At 32.1% G+C, this 14,229-nt stretch overlaps 1 protein-coding gene across 2 annotated transcripts in view; it reads left to right on the forward strand.

Annotated features, from left to right (window-relative positions):
- Positions 1-14,229, forward strand: part of LOC132758106 (chitin synthase chs-2-like) — a 40,418-nt gene that overhangs the window by 12,578 nt on the left and 13,611 nt on the right. The window contains exons 1-4 of one of the 2 annotated variants that reach the window (XM_060749615.1): positions 3,048-3,284; positions 12,399-12,518; positions 13,173-13,360; positions 13,614-14,067. In XM_060749615.1, coding sequence (XP_060605598.1) covers positions 3,219-3,284; positions 12,399-12,518; positions 13,173-13,360; positions 13,614-14,067 — 828 coding nt within the window. In that variant the 5' untranslated portion in view covers positions 3,048-3,218. Of the gene's footprint in view, positions 1-3,047; positions 3,285-12,398; positions 12,519-13,172; positions 13,361-13,613; positions 14,068-14,229 lie in introns of those variants that run through there. The other variant, XM_060749614.1, reaches the window with a different exon arrangement.

A 14,229-nucleotide genomic window follows, 5' to 3' on the forward strand; every position in this document is an offset into this window, starting at 1 on the left:
TCTGTTCACAAAAGCTGATGATCCAACTACGTCAATAAGTGCACACATCGTAAAGAAATATTTCCCTCTATGTCAAAATAAAACTCAATGGAGTCATTTGTATAACCAAAGCAAGGTACAAAATTAATTATACATTTGCATCTGTAGGTCACAAATTGAATATAATCAAAGACTGTTCCAAAGGATAGGGAGGGATTTTCTCATGAAACATGCCCATTTTATTTTAAAAAACTACCATCTTTAAAAGGGCGTACAAGTTTTTTGTTTTTGTCATTTACCATATTGTTACGTTAAGTTCGTGTTTTAATTTTTTGTAGTGTTACTAAAAATAGATGTTAAGCATATGACTTCCCGGTAAAACTAAACGGTGCGTCATTTAATGTCATAACAATCAAGACTGTCACAAGACACATTTTGGTTCACATGTACGCACATTTTAATACGTTTAACAGCGCGTCCATTTGTTTGTTCAAATGATACGTACAACAAACAAATTACTCTGCTTCAAAACAAATCACCAGTGTAAAAGAGTAAGCGGAATTTAATGATAACTGAACAATTCTTAAGTAATTTGTCAATTCATTTACGTCCTTAACCGGAGGCTTATTGTGGACAAGTATTGCGAAATAAACACGTCCCTATCTATATATTTTTACTTAAATACGAGTCGCCAAAGGTCAGTTTTGCGTAGCACTAATCACCTAGAGGTGACCAGGTAGAGTTGACAAAGTATATCCGTACAAACATGGCATTTCATAAGAAATATTTTTGTTTTTCTAAATATCACTAGAGTCTTAACCCTTTATTTCTTTTGAAGACCTTTAAAGCTTCTACTGGTATCATCAACTATTTTAATTTGTTTAACAAATGATCTGTTTATAACTAAAGTGTGTGAAACTATTTTAATTGTTGTCTTAATGCTTTAAAAACGTGCCAACACAAAAACTCATCGCTTTTTTTTGGTATTCATACGTGTGATAAAAATAAATGCAGCACTTAAAAAATCCAAAGACAGTACACTAAATATGGCAAAATTTAATATTACACTGTGAACATTTTTCAAAATGTACAGTCACGTTGTTTTCATATTCCTATTGTCATATTTTGAAAGAGTTTAAAAATTAAAGAAAATCCAATTGTTTTTTTCTGAAAGGTTTATCGATGATTGGAACTTTACAAAGCATTAATCGTTAATAATTTAAGTTCTTTGCTTAGACTTATTTCTTGACAAAAAAAAACACAAGCATGCAACTGATTAAAGGCATCCCGTGATTTCTTTAAATCATTTAGATGTTACAGACAGACAGACAGACAGACATAAAATTTTATTGACGTAAACAGTACAGTTTTTGTCATACATTTTACATATATACACAAACATATATTTGTCAAGTGATCCAATAAGGTTCAAACAATTTTTACGTTTCTATCACAAAAGATAAATACAGATTTACAGTAGTCTTTCTTTTACAAATGCATATGAATTTTCCCAGATTTACAGCAGTAACACAATTATCACGTTTTAAAAGCTCTATAAACTTCATTACATTAGGCCTTCTATAAAAATATGTTTTAATGAAATGTTTCCTTATATATAAACTGGACATAATCTCTTTCATTATTTTTGAATATGTTATATACCCACACCTTTTCCAGCCCATTGCGCATGACCGCTACAACAGACCATCTCTTTCGTTGAAAATTTTGTTATGACCCTTCTACGTCACAGTAGCAAACATGCTTGTTATGTTTCCCTTTCACAAATTTACGTATCAAAATGTATAAACAAATACTGATTAAGTTTGTCATCTGACGTAATAATGATATGAAAACTTCACTTGGGCGTTTGTTCAAACCGTTTCTTATCAATGTGCTTTAGAATGCGAAACATTTAAACCACAAATACTCCTTTTTAAAACCAACAAAATTCCACTCACAAAAAAAATCTGAAATTTCATTTTGTTTTATCTCATATGATTGATTGACTAATAAAGTATTCACACGTTTTGTTAAAAAAAAGAGTGTAAAAAATTAAATGATAATAAATGTAACCTTTACTTCCTTAAAAGTTCATTTAAGCTTTATTAAAAATGGTTATATTGCAATATCGTCTTTTTTCCCCACGTATATGGTACAAAAGCTTGTTAGACACTACTATGGTCATGTGGCGATTTTCAACTTTCTAGTGGGTAAAGACCTCAGTTGCCCATCCGTGCAATATTCCTGGCATCGTTCACCCAAGTAAAATCAGATACTTATACTAATTTCATAAAAAAGCTGGATAAGTTGTCCTTACATGTAAAAATTCAAAATCACTGGCAGAATATAAACCCTCAGGGGAAATGGGCAATTGGCTTAAAGTCAACGGCCTCGGCAATGGACGCCCGTAAAAGACAGTAGCATAATAAAGAAATTATACTCGCCATAATAATAATAATAACAAAAATTATACACTGTTTCTAGATGCTGATATCAAGCATGCTGCATGTCTCATTTTTTGTCTTAAAGACTGCAAATGAAAAAGAAATGAAAAAGACCTTCCGATTGTGCAATTCATAACCATACACAATTTTATTGTGTCATCATAATTGATAATAAAGATATTAATGTTATTAGTCACTGATGCTTATTTCTCAACCCCTCAAACAAATTGACTATATATAATTATATATATACACTATGACAGTATAGCTTGACAGCTTAAGACATTCCCATCACAAAGTTTTCTTTGATCTTTATTCTCCCTTTCGTCACCTCAAAATGTTTTATATATATTATTATTAAATCATGGTTTAAATGTTTGTATAAGGCATAAATTCTCTAGCACATGGGTCATATACTTCATTTGATTACTTATGGTCGCTATCTTTAAAAAAAGCGCGGTACATACCTAAACCCACCTACAAGTTCTACATCCTTTGGCCGCCCCATCCGAGTTTCCATCCAAGTTTTGATGAAATGTAAACAAGAGGCCATTAGTCGTTACAGAAACGTAATTATTTCATCCTGTCGAATGCGCACAACGATGCAAAACTCCGCTCGACTTTCCCTTAACTAGATCTTCTTTGATGTCATGAGCCTTTGACTAATTGAAATTCATAGATTTAAGCTAATAAGGTCAACGGTAATTATAACTATAATGAATTCTATTATCAAAAGTGACTGTTATTTTTTTATCGGTGATATTTTTATATGCTCCTGGCTACAGTTTTGCAATTATGGATGTAGCATTGCTGGTTCCTACGCCTGATAGACTCCGGAAAATATACGACGGACTTATTCACGTGAGAAATTATATTATTATAACATAATAAATCATTTTAAAATAATCATTCATTATAATTAAGAAAACAAAACGTAATAAATCGATCAAGTTATAAAGAAAGTGCAAGAACATTGCACAATTTAATTCTAATTTAGATTGATCTTTTAAGAGTTGTTTAATAGAATTATCTTATTTTTAAAAATCTATAACTAAATATCAATGCATTTTCTAAATAATTATAAGAAACAAATTATAATTAATTTTGTAAATTAAAGTTTTTAATGGGTAATTTGCATAGATTTTAAATTATTATACAAGATCAATATTCAGATATGATTAATGCGAACAAAAGTTGACCGATACGTTTCATAATTTGAAATTGTGTACCGATATTTAAAATAATAACAGATTGTATTGGAAAATGCAAAAGTTTCTTGCAATCTTCAACAAGTTAAGGAAGGGTGAAAAAGACAGAATAAAACGAATATATTCTTACAAAGATTTTATTAGTTCGTTTGCAAAACATCATTAGCCGCAAACGTTGTATACTCACAATTGCATGTTGTTTCTTTATTATATACTTTATATATTATATACTTTATATATTATATTTATATTCACGGCATTGCGTCCGTTATATGTAATTAGTTTGTGTTTATATGTATCAATAACAAATGAATGTCGATATAAAAGAAACCGAATATATACGATTCGACAAATATACGATCATGCAAAGATTTTTCATCAATAAATAATACATTCAAATCATTTATATAACTGTTTAGAGTGTATTTGGGATCGTTAGCTTGCATGGCAAAAATATAGGCATAATGGATATTTCATTGCAATTTTAGCATCCATTGAAAAGCAAAAAAACATCGTTTTATTAAAACAAAAGTTTCGCTTATATTTGAAGAAAAAATGTCAATACATCAGGTATAAAATGTATTGTTTTTTTGCTTTTATTTACATTGTAATTTTAAAAATTATATTAAAACAAACGAAGCAAAAAATGATAAAAACTGTAAAAATGATAACGTCCAGTGTTAAAACGTGCGCTTTCTCTTCTTTAGTATATAAATTAATTGTAATACATTATTGTATATCTATATGATTTTCGTAATATCGCATTTCATTGATATATCCCTTCCTTCTTTAAACTTGCCAGAAACTTAAAATCATGTGCAAGTGTTGTGATATGAAAATGTTCATTATCAATTGCTAATTCATCTTGGTATAAAAATGTTCATAATCGTAGTTGTATACCCATTTAAAATGACATAATGCTCATTTTTTTACTGTCAACTTTCAAGAGCTGAATTGACTTCATGCTGTTATGAAGGGGACTGATCAACTGTTAATATTGGGAAATGTTTAGGATAAAATATAAATCTGCCTAAAATATAAAAAAGACTGCCCAAATCTTCTTGGGTCACATGAGTTATTAATATTTTTGTGAAGTAAATTATAGAGTTGAAAGGAATTATGGCAAATTGTAAACTTGTTTTGACCTTCACCTGTTCACTCACTCCATTCCCTAAGATAGGCATAATGTTACTTTAAGTAGTTATTGGAAAATGACACGTACATTTATCTGTTTATAAATGCATGTCATGCAGAAAACGTGTCCGTGACAAAGATACTTAAACAAATTAAGGCGTTGCTTCCCTTTTGAATACGCTTGTTCATGTTTTATATCCGTGTTTTACACAGGTGAACATGCAAATTTTAATCAAAATATATTTTGATAGACGCCAGAATAAACAAAATAAAAATAATTTCATTAGAAACGAAGGGGTATGGGTTAAAATAAAATTGCGTTTCGACATCGCTATTGAAAATATGACCATACGAAAATAAAATAATTGAAGCAAGTGTGCCTTATAATCAAAATTTTGCTTCCAATTCTATTTTTGACGTTTCTGATTTTCTAAATCAAGTGATTCCAATTCTTTACGTCATTGGAATTTGAACGAGCACTATCCCCGGCGCTATTATACGCGATGTTAAATAGCCAGATGAAATAACTATCAAGGGAGACAATACATTTATATCAGGAGCCCGATGCACAAAGACAAAGCCGTAATGTCTGTTGAAATGCCGATGCCTTAGAAGTGGAATTACCAAAATAATTAACTATACAATATTTCGTACCTTGAAATATGTGAGCGTTATCCGTTTCAGTCATTTACAATAAACTGTAAATGTGAAAATCTTTGATCTTATACAAAAAGAGATAGATTTAGAATTATGCGATTATACAAGTTAGGGTATATTTCATGTTTTAAAATTGCTGCGTTATTATGTCTCTATGCTATGCGCTATACGTTTGTTAAAATATAAAACAGAATGATTATATCTATATGACAGTAATATAAGAAACAAACAGATGGGGACAGTGGTTTTCGTATATATGCAACAATTTAACAAGAAAGTAAAAAGATGTCAACTTTCAAAATTGTCGAATGGCTATTTTATTTTTAAATGAACCAAATGGGTCAGGTTCTCTGCCGTACGTGTTCGTATGTTTCGTACTCTTTTGCCTAACTTTGATAAATAAGTTTTTTGATTTTTGTGTTGTTTTTTTTTTGTCTCCATACAGTAAAGAAGAATTTAACCCCGTCGTAAGTAGCCGGATTCAAGCCCATACATACAAATGGAAAACATAGAACTATCGGTTAAAAAGCATGTCAGCAGATCTCAATTTTCTCTTTTTTAATATAAAAGTGAATCTGTTCTTGGACAAAGATTTTTTTTTACTTTAGATAACTTTGCAAAATGCAAAACATAAAAGTTCCAAAGTCCTTGTGTCAAACGAGGAAAAACACATATGGGTCTGTTTTAATAAGATAGGAAAGTTTATTCAAAGTTTATTTATTCATTTATTTAAATACTAAATTCCTTTGGCTACAAGGATGCATGTTAACAAAGCAGAAATGGGTGAGCGTTTGAAATAAAGTTATATGTTACAACTGTCGGCGAAGGAAAAAATTTAAACGGCGTGTATTCCTTGACATTAACTAAATGACCCTAAATAATTTAGTTTTAAAACAGAACTTTGATTTTTTTTTGTTGTTTCAAATCTATGTTAGATATGTTTGGATTGTCTATATCAGACATTGTTAACAAAAAAAACCCAAATGATTTAAAATAAGCATTACAATCATTTCCGTATATAAGTAACAAATTAACGTCACATGCATATATTATAGTTAGAGAGGTATTAGGACTGTAAAGGGTGGGAAAAGAGCAGGATGTTGGTAATATTACCGACACTTTAAGTCGCATGTCAAGGTACATTCGGGTCGAGTAAGATTCCATTTGTAATCTTCAGCGTGTTTTTTATCTTCCGTGACTATGATGCGTTGATTTTATTAAACAAATTCAAAGAATCAACAATTCAGATGCAAATTATTTTTATATCTTTATATAATGTAAATACGTTTGTAACTGTATCTATTGCTGTTAAAGTATAGAATCTATAAATTCCTTTTGATGATTAAGAAAAGATTCTTAAGAGATCCGTACATGTAAATAATTGTTAAAATAACTGAGACTACAACGTTTCCCGATGATGATAAAAACTATCCAATTCTGTCATTACGTACGTTTGATAGGTAAAGCGTTATATTAATTTTAAAAAATACAAACATTCTTTTATTTCTCATATGTCCGAAAAAATCACAAAAAGACACATCTATCAATGTTAGTAAAAGTAAAGTTGTACACTTTAGACCAAATTCAATTCCTAAGTCATGTTTTGTTTTTAACTGTGGAAACTGTAAAATTGAATATGCTTCTAGATATATGTACCTTGGTTTAGCTTTAACCGAGCACCTAGATTATAACATAACATCTAAAATAGTTGCTCAATGTGCTGGACGTGCCCTTGGGCTCCTCATTGCTAAGTACAAATCGTTTGGTGGACTACCTTATGATGTTTATACAAAGTTGTACTATTCTTGTGTGGTACCAGTCATCACGTATGCTTCAGCAGTATGGGGTACTAAATCTTTTTCTTGTGTCAATGCCGTTCATCACAGAGCAATGAGGTTCTTTCTTGGTACTGGTAAATACACACCTATTGTTGCAGTCCAAGGTGACATGGGTTGGAAACCAATTATTATTGACCAGTGGAAATCTGTATGTAACCATTGGCATAGATGTTTATTATATAATGATTGTAGGATTAATAAGAAAATTTTTAATTGGTCAGTTAATAAAGGTAATAATAGATGTAAAAATTGGCCATTCATTGTAAGAGATAAATTGTGTTCAATAGATTTAGATATGTATACTATGCTTCCTTTTGATAAAAATAAGATGTTGAATGATGTATGCACTGCATTGATGAATAGTCATATTGTTCAATGGCAAACTGATTTGAATAGATATACAGGCGTAAATGGCACTAACCACAATAAGCTAAGGACATACAGATTGTTTAAGAGTAGCTATGATACTGAGCTATATTGTAAACTGCAATTACCATATTGTCATAGGTCTGCGCTATCCAAATTCAGGTGTGGTGTTGCGCCGCTAAGAATTGAAACTGGGCGTTATACTAACATGCCAGTAGCTGAAAGAGTATGTCCATTTTGTGAAGAGTTTATTGAAATGCATGTTTTATTACAGTGGCCCGCTATATAATCAAATACGTGATGTCATTTATGAAAAAGCTCAATCTGTAGACAATAGTTTTTATGATATGTCCGATAATGATAAATTTGTATTCATGTTCTCTCACCCAGACATGGTTAGAATCCTCGCAAAAATCCTGCTGTGATATATTAAAAATTAGAAATAATATTTTATATAGTAAAATTTTAAACTGTAATAATATTTAGTAATTGCAACAATTTTATTATATGACAACAATTTTAAAAATGTACAGATGAAATATTTCAGTGTTTTACGTTTTAATGTTGGCTAGCATGTTATTTGGAGTCACTCAAAAGTACTATGTCACCATTTGGCTATCATTTATACAAAACATGATTTTAATATTTTAGGCTGTCTAACACTGGTAATGTTTAATCTTTAATATTGGTTTTACCATTATGATAGTAAAAAATATTAGTAATTGCAACAATTATATTACATGACATACAATTTTTAAAATTGTACAGATGAAATATTCCAGTGTTTGACGTTTTAATGTTAGCTAGCATGTTATTTTAGTGTCACTCAAAATACTATGTTACCATTTGGCTATCATTTGTACAAACATGATTTTAATATTTTAAGCTGTCTAACACTGGTAATGTATAATCTTAATATTGGTTTTACCATGTATGATATAGTGTTTTAGATGTTTAGTCTCTTATAATTCTTATAGAATGGCTATATACATGTATTTTATATTATATTGTATATAGATGAGACTGGAATAAATAAATAAATATCTATCTCACGAACGCCTTCAACGTGCCGTTCAAGCCCCAAGCACCGGTTAAGCTGAATTTAACATTAAATATGGAAGTTGTGAAACTTTAAAAAAAAACACCTGCAGAAGTGTTCTCATTTTAAAACATTTTTATATAAATATTTCTAGCTGTAACGGTAGGTCTCAACTATACATATAAGTTCATGTAAACTGAGCTTGTGATCCCCGTGTGATCATTTTTTATTTTTAAAAAAATATGACAAAATATTTCAACAGAAAATAAAAATGTTATGTACTTTAAACAAAAGTGAATATAAATAGTAATGCAGAATCACTTTATTTACACAGGACATACCCTAAAACAAATTGCATAACTATACGTGGACGTGGGTGGGTGGGAGGTGGGGAATCGTGGGTGGTGGGCGGGAGCGGGGGGGGGGGGGTTGGGTGGGGGGGGTGGGGGGGGGGGGGTGGTAGCGGGGGTGGTTGAGGGGGGGGTGGGCGACGGTGGATGGGGTAGGGGGGGCGGAGGGGATACGGGGGTGGGGGGAGCGGACCGGGGGTGGTGTTGCGGGGTGGGTGGGGGCGGCGGAGGGCGGGTGAAGGACTGGGGGGGGGGGGTGGGTGGGTGGGCTGGTAACGGGGGGGGGGGGGGTTGAACGGGGGGCGGGACTCCGGGTATACGGGGGGTGTGTGGGGGGGGGGGGGGGGTGGGGGGGGCTGGGGGGGGGGGGAGGTGGGCGGTGGTGGGGGGAGGGGGGGGTGCGGGGTACATGCGGTAGGGTGGGGGATACCGGGCGGGGGGGAACGGGGGGGAGGTGGGGGGACGGGGGGGGGGGTGGGGGTTTGGTTGTTGAATTATTTTACGCCTTGATAGATTGATGACGTCATTATACATACTGATAAAGGGTAACTAGTTAATGAAAAAAACGGGGGCGTTACAGGAAAAAGAAGTCGATTTGTATAAAAGGTTTTCGGAATTAAAAATTAATGACAGATTAAGTCAAGTGTTTCAGCTTATCATAAATAATTACATTTGATTAAACATTTTGGACTTAAGACATAAAAGCAAATATATGTACTACCGGCATATGATGTTATAAAGCGAAGACATTTTGTGTATTTTAAATAAAAGTAATAATTATATAATGGCTTTTGAAATGGAAATGGAAGATTTTTACAGTTTCGTAAGTTGATATCTTTTATTTTATTTAATGTTTATCCACTATTTTTTCTTTACACATTTGGCTTGAGGGTTTGCCTTTAAGGGTTGAGGCATCAGAATTGCAGCAGCTGTTTAACTAGGTTTCGAATTATTGGAGTCTCTTCAGCAGGTGAGGTAGTTTTGACCCATGGTGTTGCTTTAAGTATGTAACACCCGAGGTTAGCCAAAATCATCTATCCTGTTTCGGCGCCATATAACCAAAACAAACAAAGAACTGTTATTTCTTATTTGCGACGTGTACGTTGAAAACGAAATATTGTTCTTGATTGAATCGGATAGCATTATTGGCAACTATTGTGATGTATTAACTTAAAAATTAGGCAGGAAGGGAGAGAGACTAAAAAAGGGGTTGGTTACTGGGGACTGTGACTAAGATTTAGGGTGGGTTGTGAGAGTTGCGGGGTGGGTGGGGAGAGTGACTCAAATGGATTGGCAGTTACTTATTCAATAGGTTTAAATAAAATAATGTAGATATAAATTCATTCAACGTGTGGTCTGATTAGATTTATTTTAATATAATATAAAAAAAAGAAGTAGGTTATTCTATTTCCAAATCCACATATAAAAAACAGTATGGTTAAGGATAATACATCCTTGATCTGACACAAAATATAATCACAACGTCTCAAGTACATTACAGTACAGAACAATACGATACAATACGATACGATACGATACGATTCGATACGATACGATACGATACAATACGATACAATACAATACAATATAATACAATACAATGACGGATATTGATAACATAAAATGATTCATTATCAACATATTATAACATTCGTATATTATATTATTATACTTACTATGTGAAACAGTGATTGGTAAATCAGGGATAATGTTGGCTCACACGAAGTTAGGTGCGATTGTTTTGTTGGTTACACCTAACAAGATAAACCCAGTGTGTGGTATGCATATTTTATTCAATACAACACAATAAAGGTAGTTACAATAATATTAACAAAGTCAAGTTTTGATTTACAAAATAATTATGTACATGCACAAAAAAGAATATCATAGATGTAAATGGATTTTTAAAACATCCGCCATGTTATTTTTCATATAAGAGGCCAATTTCAAAATGGCTGGTATCTTAATTGCATTGTTTTAAGTATAGGCGTGTTGGGAAATAAATGTACCTTGTCGTTTTATCTGGTAACCTATCGTGACGACCCCTTTAAACTCGCATCTTTATCAGGCTCGCTAGCATTATTTTTGGATTAGCACAAATTAATTAATTTAGATACTGTGGAATGTGACCGCGCTGATACTCGTTGTTCAAACAAGGGAAGTTTCTTTTTCCAATTTTTGCCGTCAAGAAGGGAAAGTTTCATATGTAAAAATGAACAAGAAGTCATAAGTGAGATTCATTAAGATGTCTAGACATAAAATAACCGGCTATATTTATCTCTTTTGTGACATATTAACATTTTTTTACTGCAAATATAGACTTTGCATGTGACAAGAGCCAATTTTCATTACGGAAGAAGATTCTTTCAAATTCACGGTGCCCCTTACTGCCCCGGCGCCCCGCCTCCCCAAGACACCCAAAACCAAAACCTAGTCAATGTTTATCTATATTAAGATTGCTTTAAAATGATATAGATCAATTTCAATTAATTTTATATGATATACATATCATAACGCAAGTTATTATTTAAGTTATATTTTATGTTACGTTATATATGTACATATTGCAATATTACAATATACAAAGATATTATACTGGATGTAAAGTCTGGTATAGACGGCTGTTAGCAAAATATCAAAAGTATTCCTGCTCTCTGTTATGCCACTAAATCAAATCAATTAGGTCTATACTTGAAAATGAAATATTAGGAAATATTGATGAAGTAAAATGCGTATTTTCATTTCCGTATTTTCACTGTAAAATTTGTAAATAAAAAATATTTTTCACTGCAGTGAAACACATCTTCCGTATTTTAACTGACGTTTTGCTTCTAAATTCAGTGAATACCCACAATTTAAGGGAAGTCTTTCAAATTGTAATGTCAAAAAAAAGAAGAAAAAAATGTATACAATAAACATAAAATGCAAGTTTTATTTCTATAAATACAATATCTATTTAAATCGAGTGGTATGAAAATAAATATTTCACGAGTGGCAGTAGCGATAACAGGGAATAAAAAGAAAAGAAATAAAGAAATAAACGCTATAGAAACTGACACAATCAGATACATTACCATCATTGCGGAATCTGTCAATTACTAAGAATAATAAAGATAAAAGATGCATTTTTCGGGGGAAAATATTAGTTTACATTAATACAAATACAATATAAAATGTAATAGCGGGGGAAAAGGAAACAGAATAAAAAATATAAAAAAAGACACGTTAAACCAATGAAATGAATATCCTTCTTCTGAAGTAGATAAATAGATAAATCTTTATTATTTTTCATCAGGTTATACAATTGTAAAACAACATGGCATATAACAATATTTAATATTTTACAGCATAAAAGTCAAAATCATTATTTATTTATTTTCCAGGACAAGTTACCGGACACAAACCTTTCGCCACCTACAGTAAAACGTATGATTCCACTTCCGGTTATAAGCGTGGGTGAGACCGACCCTATATTGAAGGACGGCTATAGGGACAATATCGCTGTAAGTATATATTTCGTCGATCTTATCCGAAGTTTGTCGGAAAGAGCCGAGAAGATGCGAAAGATATTGCGTAATAAGTTAAAACTTCGATTATTGTTGAATAATTGTGACTCTTGTAATTTCTTGTAAGTTCTCTTGTAATTTTGTTGTGATTAATGTTCCGAGGGATCACTTTGTTTCCAGATTCTTTTATCTACTATGCACGGCTACTATGCGCATAAAACTTGTCAAAATTCTTCATAACCAATGAATAAATTCTTCATAGGTTTATACTTTGTACTAAACAAAACTCAAATCAACCTTGTTAGAATTTCTTGAAGAGTATTGGACTTGATTTGATAATTCGCACAGACGAAAATAAATTATGTATTTATAGAAAAAAATCTTGAATTTTCTATAATTACATACATTTATCTATTTTTGACATTACAATTTGAAAGACGTCCCTTTAACTTTTGTGTATTGGCTGAATCTAGAAGAAAGTAGTCCGGCTGGACACCAGTGAAAACACCGAAAATATGTTTTACTGCAGAAAAATAAATTTTTACAGTGAAAATACAGAAAATGAAAATACTCATTTTATTTCATCAATATTTCTCAATATTTCATTAAAAAGTATATAATTAATATCGATATTATTGAATGTAATTCTAGATGGAAGAAGGTGTTACAAATCCCGCCTTTGACACAATAGACAGACTACAGGTAAACGGTAACACGTGGAGTGAAACCAGTAGCGACAATAATAAAGATGATACTATAAATAGCAAGAAAAGAAGTAGCTATGACATCACTGACAGTATACCCAGAATGCCACGAAAGCAGGACCGTGGCGATAAGAGGTTCGTTTGTTTTTAAAGTTTGTAATGTATGGTGTCATCTAATGTGTAGATTTTGAAATACGTCGAAAAATAAAAACCTCATTCAAACCTCAAATAAAAATCAAAAACAAATTAATAAATTAGAAAATAAACTATGGAAACAAATATCATTTATCTTACAAGAACATTGTTTTTTCATGTTTTAAAATGCTGAAAGAAATTAATATTAGGTTTGAGATTTTTCTTATTCTTCTTTATATTTTCTTTTCGATAGCAACATCCCTTCAGACTCGGATAAGACAGCCACCTTGAAGTCCTGGGATGTGTTTAGAGTTGTAAACAGAACCAAGCATCGCGGAATAAATGATGAACGTTATAATGTTTGCCTTAAATCAATCAAAATTGTAGTGAGCATGTTCTTAACACTCTCAATTCTTGCTTTCACAATGCTCAGCAAAAGTACACTATTTCTTATCACTTCAAATGTGTATTCAAATGTGACTTTAGACTGTACGTTTATGTCGGAAACGGGTGTGACGTCATGCAGGCGGGTACCTGCTGATCGTGTTAAGACAGAGGCTTTTCACCCGTCTCCAAGCGTTCAAGCGAGATGGCTGTGGGCGCTATTTTTAGTAGTGTGTTCTCCGCATCTATTTACGTTTGGAAAATGCTTCTGGAGAATGTGTTTCAAGAAAACTCGAAATCCAACGCCAAGAGTTATGTTTCTGGTAAGATTGTTGCTTTTCAAACAGTATATAGTTAATTATATCCATAGTTTCGGCGTTGCAAATGGATGAATGTTTTCCCTTAATAATAGCTAGAAACACATTATTCAATTAGTGTGCAATACACCTATAACAAAACTCAAACATATCGCCTATTGTTGTCAA

The sequence above is a fragment of the Ruditapes philippinarum genome, unplaced genomic scaffold, assembly GCF_026571515.1.
Source record: "Ruditapes philippinarum isolate M1 unplaced genomic scaffold, ASM2657151v2 ctg1416_1_1_1_1, whole genome shotgun sequence".
NCBI classification, from domain to species: Eukaryota; Metazoa; Mollusca; class Bivalvia; order Venerida; family Veneridae; genus Ruditapes; species Ruditapes philippinarum.